Source organism: Asterias amurensis, chromosome 2, assembly GCF_032118995.1.
Source record: "Asterias amurensis chromosome 2, ASM3211899v1".
NCBI classification, from domain to species: Eukaryota; Metazoa; Echinodermata; class Asteroidea; order Forcipulatida; family Asteriidae; genus Asterias; species Asterias amurensis.
The window spans coordinates 26,355,254-26,366,461 of NC_092649.1; the positions used below are offsets into that span (position 1 = coordinate 26,355,254).

Consider the following 11,208-nt stretch of genomic DNA (forward strand, 5'->3'; position numbering starts at 1 on the left):
GCGCCAGCACGTTAATCTGGAGGTCGGTGGTTCGAATCCCACTCTAGTAAATTCTTTGTTCAACCCCCAAAATCAAATGAAAATTATTATAAAAATGTAGTGATTGTCAGACATACAACTTAGCTGGACTAATTATCTCTAGATTATTGTTACATTTTCTTTATGTGTTTTTTTTTTTTAGTGATGAATGATTAATTACGAGATCTACATTTCCTGATTAATAAACTCCTACACCTAAGATACATACACGTTACCATACCCACGTGTACATGTACACGTGGGTATTGTAACGCATTTAGCCATTCCTAGGAAATATGCTTAAATCACATTCACACATGCATGAAGAAACTTTTGGTTGGCAAATACCATTGTCACGCATGCCTCACGGTGTCGAGTTCACACAGATAGTCCTAGCCTAGGACTAGCTAGTCCTAGGAGTTAATAAAAACTTACGGCTAGTCCTAAGTTAGGACAGGTAACTTGGCCCAACTCGAGATAAGACAAGTCTTTTAAGACCTGTCTTTTCTCAAGTTGGGCCAAGTTAAAACTCTTTGTGAAATCCACCCCAGGTCATGGTGGCATTTAATGCTACGGCGTTATTCATAAATACCTCAGACAGTTTCACTATTCCTATTGGTGGAGAGCGCGTCACGTGGGTGTGTATAAACCTTTGTTTATGACCAGTAAAAAGTGTTAAAAACATGGGTGTGACATGCGAGCTTGCACCTCTCCTTATAAGACAGTGTCTTCATTCCTATTGGTCGAGAGCAACAGCTGAAACAGTTGTGCCACATCACGCGATACGCGCGACGCGCACAGCATTCCCTTGAATAAGGAGTTGTTTACCCGATCGGGCCGAGGGCCTTACTATTTCATAGCTGGAGGGGTGTTGTGTTGAAAGAAATCATTGAACAACTATAATTTATGCATTTATTTTACTTTTTGACCAAAAAGTGTTGATGTTTTTGACCGAAAAGGTATTTATGAATGGGAATCAAAGAGTGTTGAATCGGTTTTCAACTAGTGGTTTAAACCCGCCGAGGCCTGGTTCTTGATAATTTACCTCGACTTCGTCTCGGTAAAATTATCAAGAACCAGGCCTCGTTGGGATTAAACCACTAGTTGAAAACCTCTTCACCACACATTGATTCCCTTATTTAAAGCAGCTTAAAGCAATTTGAAACTACTGCTCTAGCAGACATGATCCAAAAGCACAAGCACCCGCAACCGCAACTACAGAAAAATTGGAACTTAGGATGGATGTAATGTATACATGGTAAGAAGTGTCTGTTACATTTATGTCATAGTTTTTCTTACGTCCACATTCTAGGAAAGTTTACTTCCAGCGAAACACATTATCTGTCTCTTTGTCCAAGAGGAAAAGACCATGGCTTCATAAACAGTGATATATATATATCACCAACGAGCCACAGAGCCACCATTTCCATACAGTTGAAACGAGGAAAACTAAAATCTTCAATCTTACGTAACTGACACTGCAGGTATTTGAGTTTTGGTAGGATAAAAAGGGGGCAGACCTCAAAAACACTGATTTAATGTGGTAATATTTTTACAAATTTTACGTTTTTTGCCACCCCTTCCCCCCAAACCAAAGTATTGGAAACCGCCAAAGTATTGTTCCTGCACCAATAAATTATCTGCAGGATAACCTGTTCAATTTACAGAATCGTCAAAATAGGACTTTGAAATATGTCCACAGGCTAAACCTGTTGATTATTTTGATTTTTTTGACCCATCTTGAAGTGCAAATTTTTGACAAACACTTGTTGCAGGCACCTCCCCTGATGCCGATGGTTCGAAATTTGAATTACGCAACTTTTTCATCCTAGATAACATTAAGGGGTTTTGGCATAAAATGATGATACAAATAGTTAGTCTTTTTAATGCGAGCTTGATAAAAGCAGTGTTACTTACTGGGAGCAGGCAATGGAGGAGCAGCGCTTGGGCGGTTCCTGGAAGGTGCGGGTGGAGCTTGACGTTTCTTCTCTGCAAATAAACAACAGTAACAAGAGATAATTTAAAGATGTAAACAGACACAGAGATGTATTTATTTTGTTTGATTACTACGATGATCAAACCATCAAAATCCTTGAAATATGTTTGTAAATTACAAATAATATAAAAATTGCACAAAACGTTTTCCAAACTTACAAGATTTCTGCAATCCTACATAAATTTTTTTGTATAGACCAATCCTTGTGTGCATGTGCTGCACACCGCGCAACCATTGATTGGACGCTGGCAGCGCAAGGTTTTGTACACAAAGACATAAGAAAACCACTGTCTTTGTAACTTTTCATGTGTCTTACTCAATAATTTACACAACTTCCAGACAGGACAGTATTGCATAAGGATGTATGACAATGTGATGCTAGGGTGCATCTTTCAGTATCCTTATGCGCACACGTATCCCTACGCGCAAACATGGACTGGTCCTTTGAACCACCGGAATGTGCAAAATGCCCATGCACGAGTTATCACATGTAGAAATGTTACCGCAGTTTGGCACAATGTCGTGGTCCAGTGGAATGTGTTGGTTATCCTGGATTGCGAGCAGATGCATGCAGGTTTGTTCCTTTGCATGTAAAATGTGCTTGATTTTTTGAGAGGTTAAGTCTTGTATAGTGTTCTTTATCATGCTCTTTATCTGTCTATGGTTCACTTTTTAACTTTGTATTTAAGCCTACGCTTTCTCTATTTTATCGTTTAACCCCTTTTTAATGTTGGTAATTTGTATTGGTGTGTTTTTTGTCAGCAAAAAAGGTCAAAGGAGTTTCCCATGCAGGGACAATAAAGTTTTATTGTATTGTATTGTATTGTATTGTACTGTGTCCGTCATTCAGAGCTTGCTGTGAGCCCCCTAGTTCTCTGGGAACCCATCGATGGAAACAGGAATAAGGGCAGGAGGAGACTAACATTCGTAGATCAGCTGAAGAAGGACGCAACTCAACAAGAAACAACTGAGCTTAGGACGCTGATGCTGGACCAGGATGCGTGGAAGGCGACCATCAGAGTCTCCCGAGAAGGCGTCGGCTGAAGACATCCTCTTGCTAAACTACTATTGTATTGTATTGGAAGTGTCGTGGCCGAGCGGTTAAGAGCACCAAATTCAAACTCTGGTGTTTCTGATCAGCAGAGTGCAGGTTCGAATCCCCAACCGTGACACTTGTGTCCTTAAGCAAGACACTTACCATTGCTTTGTCCTTCGGATGGGACATTAAGCCGTTGGTCCCATGTGTTATGTAACGCATGTAAAAGAACCCAGTGCACTCAGAGTCTCCCGAGAAGGTGTCGGCTGGAGACATCCTCTCGCTAAACTACTATTGTATTGTATTCGCAGTGTCGTGGTTGAGCGATTAAGAGCACCAAATTCAAACTCTGGTGTTTCTGATCAGCAGAGTGTGGGTCCGAATCCCCAGCCATGACACTTGTGTCCTTAAGCAAGACACTTAACCATTGCTTCGTCCTTCGGATGGGACGTTAAGCCGTTGGTCCCATGTGTTATGTAACCCATGTATAAGAACCCAGTGCACTTAGCGAAAAGAGAAGGGGTTCGCCCTGGTGTTCCTGGTCCGATCGGCAGCAAATTGCACCACAGCACCTTGTAAAGCATTACATGGTGCTACCAGAATTAGGTCTCATATTTCAAACGTAATCCTACATCTGGCAGGAAATACTGTACATTACAGCGCCAGGAGCGTCACTGTGTGACGGACATGTGCGCTATATAAGAAGCCACAATTATTATTATTATTATTATTATTATTATTATTATTATTATTATTATGAAGAAGTTTATTTTATGCTATCTACGATACATCCTATAGAGCCGGATCCAGACTATGGATCTGAGGCGCTAAAGGGGTGATGTTATTTAATGGACAGAATTCTACGTAGTATGTGAGCTGTGCCGAGGAGTGCAATCTTCTGGACTAAGTTGATGCTTATGCTGCCAGGGATACGTTCAATGAATTTCTCCAGTCCTTTCTTTACTAGTCCCAGAGCTCCGATGACCACTGGGATTGTCTCGGTCTTCATACTCCACATTCTGCTAATCTCGATCTCAAGGTCTTTGTATTTAGACAGCTTCTCGGCAACTTTAATTGAGGTGTTTCGTTCGGAAGGTATTGACACATCAATTAGTATACACCTCTGGTCTTTCTTGTCCTTGATGATGATGTCGGGTCTGTTGGCTTTAATCTCTTTGTCAGTATGGATTGGCATGTCCCAGAGGATGGTGACTACATCATTCTCTGTGACCGTTGTCGGCTGATGTTTGTACCACTCCCCTGTCGTCTCTATGTTGTAATGCCTGCAAATTTTCCAGTGAAGGTACGCCGCTGTCTTATTGTGTCGATGAATATACTCCGTCTTCGCCAGCTCTGGACATCCAGAGATAATATGGTCTACGGTTTCTTCATATTTTCCGCATATCCTACATTGTGGGTCTATTCCATCTTTGATGATGCGATGGTGAAATGATCTGGTGGCGAGACTCTGGTCTTGGGCGGCAATGATAAGGCCCTCCGTCTCTGCTTTCAGCCCGGTGTTTTTAAGCCATTGGTGTGTCTTCAGTTGGTCAACATCTGCTTCTTTCGTCCTTTTTGGATACTTCCCGTGCATTACCTTGTCTTCCCAGGTTTTCTGTAGTTGTTCATGACCCTTGGTTTTTGCTGTCTTCTTTACTCGCTTTGTATAGATAGTTGTTGCTTCATTATCTGATGGTGTGATTTCTGAGTAGTCAAGTTCTCTTTTGAATTTTACTGCTTCTTTTTTGATGGAGTAGAGCTTTTTCTTGTCATCATGTTGTTTCACTATTTGGAGGAGTGGGTCATTAGTTTTCGTCAGATAAGCATCTAGACCGATTGTGGAGGTTTTGAAGGTCAGTTCAAGCTGGATCAGGCCACGTCCTCCAGTTGATCTTGGCAGGTACATCCTGTCAATGTCTGCTTTTGGATGGTGCATCCTGTTCATGGTCATTATTTTTCGTGTCTTTGCATCCATCCTCTTAATCTCCGACAGTTTCCAGTTGATGATATTGAAACTGTACGATACTACAGGTATTGCAATGGTGTTGATAGCTTCAAATCGGTTGGCTGCATTAAGTTCACTCTTCAGTATCATCCGCACTCTTCTATAATACTCTTTCCGGACCTTCTCCTTCATGGCTGAGTGTTGTATGCCGTTACCTTCATTTATTCCAAGGTATTTGTATGTACCCTCTTGGTCCATCTCCTTGATTTTAGTGACAGTGTCAATGTCTAGGTCTGTTGTTTTGGTGAGTTTTCCCCTTATGAATGTGGCTTTGGCACACTTATCGAGTCCGAACTCCATCCTGATGTCGTCACTGAAGGTCTTCACAATGGTGAGCAGACCCTTTTGCTGGTTGTCATCCTTGGAAAATGTCTTGAGGTCATCCATGTAGACAAGATGGTTAAGTTTGCCATTTTCGGATGTGTATCCGTAACTACTGTTGTTCAGCAGGTTGCTAAGTGGTGCTAGCGCTAAACAGAAAAGTAGTGGTGATAGTGAATCTCCTTGGAAAATCCCGCATCTAATGTTAATCGGTCTTGATGTTAACGACCCTTCTGCATGGTGGAGATTCAATGTGGTTTTCCAGTTCATCATGCTTGCTGTGATGAAGTTGACAGTAGTTGGACATATTTTGTAGATTTCAAGGCATTTTCTTATCCAGGAATGAGGTACACTATCAAATGCCTTCTTGTAGTCAATCCACGCTGTTGATAAGTTTTTTTTCTTAAATTTGGCTTCTTCCATTACGGTTTTGTTGATCAGTAGCTGGTCTTTGCAGCCATAGCTTCCTTTCCTACACCCTTTCTGTTCTACTGGTAGCAAGTTGTTTTCATCAAGGAAGCTATACGTCCTCTCTGTTAGGATGGAGGTGAGGATTTTGTACATTGTGGGCAGGCAGGTGATTGGTCTATAGTTCTTAGGGTTCCGAGTCTCTTCCGACTTTGGAAGCAGGAATGTAGTTCCTCGTGTCAGCCATTCGGGGCATTTCTCTGGGTGTTTGACTATGTCGTTGTAGGCCAATGCAAGATCTTCGTGGATGCTAGGCAAGTTTTTGATCCAGAAATTCGCAATTCCGTCTAATCCCGGTAGTCTTTTATTATTATTATTATTATTATTATTATTATTATTATTATTATTATTATTATTATTATTATTATTATTATTATTATTATTATTATTATTATTGTATTATAGGAACTTACCTGCTCTACGATCCTGCTTAGCCTGAAGCTTAGCGTGGATAGCTTGTGAGAATTCACTGGCTTCAGATTCACTCGCAAAGTTCAGGGCTGCCCAGCATTTCTAGAAGGGAAATATACAGATTTCCTTATGTTAAAAACGACAGCTTAAACAAATTCACATTTTAACCCCAACTTTCTCAGAGTCCTTCAAAAATCATCTGGAGGATTTTGATGATTTTGAAGGATTGAGGAAGGTTTGACATTCATCTATTGGAGGTAGTAGGAATCCTACACAATTAGTATCAGTTGATTTGATGGGTTGAAGGCAGTCAGCTGCAATTAAAAATCAAGGGTGGGTGTAGCTTAACATTTATAGCTAACAATAGATACATCCAAGGTTTAACCTTGTACTTAGTTAATTATGGATACACCCAATAAAGGTAATGAGATGTGAAGAATGGTTTAAAGGCAAGGTGTACTTTTGGTAAGTACTCCACAATAGGTTAAAGGCAGTGGACACTTTTGGTAATTACTCAAATAATTATTAGCATAAAACCTTACTTGGTAATGAGTAATGGAGAGCTTTTGGTGGTATAAAACATTGTGAGAAACGGCTCCCTCTGAAGTGCCATAGTTTTCGAGAAAGAAGTAATTTTTCCAAGAATTTGATTTTGAGACCTCAGATTTAGAATTTGAGGTCTCGAAATCAAGCATCTGAAAGCACACAACTTTGTGTGATAAGGGTGTTTTTTCTTCCATTACTATCTGGCAACTTCGACGACCGATTGAGCTCAAATTTTCACAGGTTTGTTATTCTATGCATATGTTGAGACACCTAGCCGAGAAGACTGGTCTTTGACAATTACCAATAGTGTCCACTGTCCACTGTGTCCAGTGTCTTTAATGACCATAAAAACTTACTTGGTGAAGACCACTTACTTGGTAAAAAGCTATTGATATTATAAAACAATGTTAGAAATGACCCCCTCTGAAGTAAAGTACATGTACATGTAGAGAGAAAGGGTAAGTTTTCAACCAATTTGAATCTAACAAAGGTTTCGTGCCTGATCCTCAGGCATCTGAAGGCACCAAATTTAACGCAACAACAGTGTTTTTTCTGTCATAATTTTCTTGTAAATTCAAAGACCAATTTTAACCAAAATTTTGAAAGGTTTGTTATGTTATGCATATGTTGGGATACACAGCGTGAGGACAATGGTCTTTGACACTTACCAAAAGTAAACCCTGTCTTTAAGTGGGTCCAATGACCGAGGATGGTAAAACAAAATGTAGTAATTACACTTAACACAAATGGCCTCATATCCTACTTTAATTTAGAATACTGGCTTCAAATTTCCAAGTAATCCTTATCAATTAAAAAGGAAGCCCTCCATTTGTTAATAATTTGTTTAGCGCCAAGCATGAGTCAGTAGCTCTGCAGGGGGATTGCCTTTTCCAATAAGTATATTTGAAAAACGGAATTAACCATTTCCCATCCCTGCAGTTGGCATTTATAGAGCTGGAACCTAATTTTTCAAAAGGGCTCACCCCAAATCTGCTTTCAAAAGAAAACAATGCTTTTCAAACAACTTTCTGCTGAGCAGAAATGGGCTGGATACCAGTCACTGATGGTACCCATGACATAGCGTTGTGATTTTTGACCAGGGCTTGAATTTAAAAATGGACCATATGCCCGCGGCCAGTGGATTTTAGCGAAGGCCAGTGGGTTTTAGCGAAGGCCAGTAGACTCAAGAATTTACAAGTCCAACGATCTTGGTTTTTTCAACTGAAATAACAGAAACAACTTATGTGTTCAATTGTTGACTTTGGGTGTGATAAACTACCCTTTCAATTCTAAGAGTAATCAAGTATACTTTTTTATTACCATTCAGACAAATGACATAAATCCTCATTTATTTGCTTTAGACCGTGTTCCTATAAAGGTAGTTAAATGCATGTTAAACTGCGCCAGTGATATCTTAGGCTGGATCCGAATTGGCGGCTACGGCTACGGCCGGATCGCCGCGTCATCATGCATTGAAGTATAAATCGCCCTTAGCAACACCCCTAGCAACGGTCGTAGCCGCAGCAGTAACCACCAATTAGGACCCAGCCTTATTATGAATCTGGTCCAGAAAATGCTTTGAGCTACATGTGCTTAACAGTACGAGCCCTGCGGTCTTATGGATTTTTTTCTCCCTAAATTCGAGCCCTGGTTTTAACAATAACTCACATTGTGGTAACAGCAAAAGTAATGCTACAGAAATGTATACATCAGTGCAGAGAAGCCAAAAACCTAAAGATATATCAAAAATACTATTAATTGTATACAATACTTACGTCTGTTGCGAATGTATGAAAGAAGGGCTTGTTACTGATGACATTATACTTGAACTGGTTGTACAGCTCTTGCTCCCATATCTTCTGACTTTTCTGTAGAATTAAACGGTGGACAAATTGTTATTGTTATAGTTTTGTAGACCTCTAGAAAGACTCTGCTAAGGAACAAAAGTGAGGGACAATTTTGAGTTAAAGTTATTTTGCAATGGAAGAGCCATTCAGCAGGTTTTAGGCTATCCTTGTAAAAGCCTATCTATTTTAGGCTATCCTCGGTAAACAGTATTGTCCAAAGGCCCACACTTCATGTATCACAATAAAATAACAAACCTGTGACAATTTAGGCTCAATCGGTCATCAGAGTCGGGAGAAAATAGTGGGAAAACCCACCCTTATTTCCGCACGTTTCGCCATGTCGTGACATGTGTTTAAAACAAATCCATAATTCTTGATATCGAGAATTGATAATTGTTTTGCTGTTTTCTCAAAAAGTAAAGCATTTCATGGAATAATATTTCAAGACAAGTCTTTCACCATTGCCTTCTGTAAACCCTGTAAGTTATTTGTAAATCTGTGAACTTTTTTTTTTTTTTGTCTGAACCGAAAGGGTCCAATGGCTTTAAGAGAAGGTGGGCAGGGCTAAAGCCATCTCCGAAAGTTCCGAAAGTGTATAATGGCTTTAATGTTGGCACTGTTGAATAATAGACAGCTGCTATTTGGGCGGGGCTTCTGTCATTGATAATCCATGTTGACAATTTTGTAATGGGATGCCCATGACATTTACATCAAGTTACGTTTGTTGACTCCAGCTACCTACAATATTTGTGTACACATCCATCTACAGAACATTGAAATTTTAGTGCTGACTAAATACAGGAAACAATAATAGTATGTACGTGCCAAGGCTATTAGGTGGGAGCAGACAAAAGGCGCAGTCACACAGGCACCGATAACGAGAACGAGAACGAAAACTAGATTTATAAAAATGCAAGCCCTCGATTGGTTGAATAAGCGTGGGTGTATTCTGCGTGGGGCATTTTCATCCAATCGAGGGCGTGCATTTTTATCGTTCTCATGATCGTTCCCGATATATCAGGCCCTGTAGTGTGACCGGGCCTTTATCAGGTAAATTCCCAGCGTTTACTTCAGTCTGAGCATGCTCACATTTCAATGAACAACGGATTTTACCTGGTTAGTCTGCTGCCACCTAGTCTCAAAAGTCCCTCATTCGTATTTTTTTCTACTCATTTTGATATCGATTGTATTGAAAAAAACATACTCAAATTAGGTCGTGTATAATATTTTTGGAGAAAAACATAACGTTTTTTTAACAACATGATTTTGACAAGCCTGGCAACATTTTTGGCCCAAATGCAGCACAATCCAGTGGTCTGGCACCCCTGTATTTTGTTATCACAAGTTGTCACAACTCTCTCAATTAACGACTCTTATTATGGCCTCTCACCGTCATATCAAAGATCCTGATGTAGTACGAGCGTTTGTTGATGTCTTTTATGAAGCATGCTACCCCACAGTGCTTCTTGGTCCAGGTGTTTGGGGGCTGAGCAAGGAATAGCTGTACTACAGTCGTCGCCACAGCCTGTCAACAGACAAGTTTCATTATTATTATTACAAATTAGGCCCTACTAGTACTATTGATATATTATCTCTGCAAAAAATAGTGGAAAAGTTTCCGTATGGCGCCACCACTTTTTCATTCGATATGAAATAATATAGATAGTATCTTATTTACCTCAATGAGATAGGCCTATCCTTTTTGTAAAAATGAGTGAAAAAGTGGTGGCGCCGTACGGAAAGTTATCCAAAATAGTTAATGGCCTATAGCACCCTACTCCTAGAGCTATTTCGGTTTCGTCCGGCTATCGTCTCCCGTTACGGGAGACGATAGCCGGACGAAACCGAAATAGTTCTAGGAGTAATAGCACCCAACCCCATCCCACCTCTTCTCATGATGGGTGGAGTTGATGGGTGAAGATGCGTTCTTCGACTTACTTAAGACAGGACACATCAATCAGCGTGTCAGTGACCAGATCACCTCAGTCACTCAAATCAAAGACAAAAGTTAAACAATTCACGTCAAAAAGATACCACAAAAGTTCACTTACCACACACCTCCTTCCCATAAGGTTAAACACCTGGTCATTTTCGGACTGGCTTAGTAGTTTAGAGGGTCGATTATTTTGGGCTGTATTCTTTCGCTGTTGAGTGTTCGCCATTTCGGCTGAAGGGGCACAGGAGGCCGGTGAGTCGTAAAAAAACTGGGGTGTCCTCCCCTCCGATTCTGCCGACTCGGAATTATGGAGCTGATAAAAACTGTAAAAAGAAACGATGGCACATCAAGATAAAACTCAATTTATGCTACAATTCATTTTAAGAAACAACTAGTCATTTACTACTTAATTGGGCATGTTGGGGAAGTAAATTAAGTCACAACTCACCACAACAACAACAACTCCGGAGTCAAACTGCTGACAAACTGGTGGTACCACCAAATTTTCTCCTCTCTGCTGAACATTTACTTCCGCGAAAGACCTAGTCTCCGTATGAGGTTATTTTATGTAGGTTTCTACACAGGTATGGCTATCAGTTTGTCAATCATGCTTGAAACAAGGCT

The 11,208-nt window shown here is 40.3% G+C and overlaps 1 protein-coding gene across 1 annotated transcript in view; it reads right to left on the reverse strand.

Annotated features, from left to right (window-relative positions):
• Window positions 1-11,208, reverse strand: part of LOC139954431 (uncharacterized) — a 95,789-nt gene that overhangs the window by 13,643 nt on the left and 70,938 nt on the right. The window contains exon 12 of the mRNA XM_071954230.1: window positions 1,936-2,007. Coding sequence (XP_071810331.1) covers window positions 1,936-2,007 — 72 coding nt within the window. The remainder of the gene's footprint in view (window positions 1-1,935; window positions 2,008-11,208) is intronic.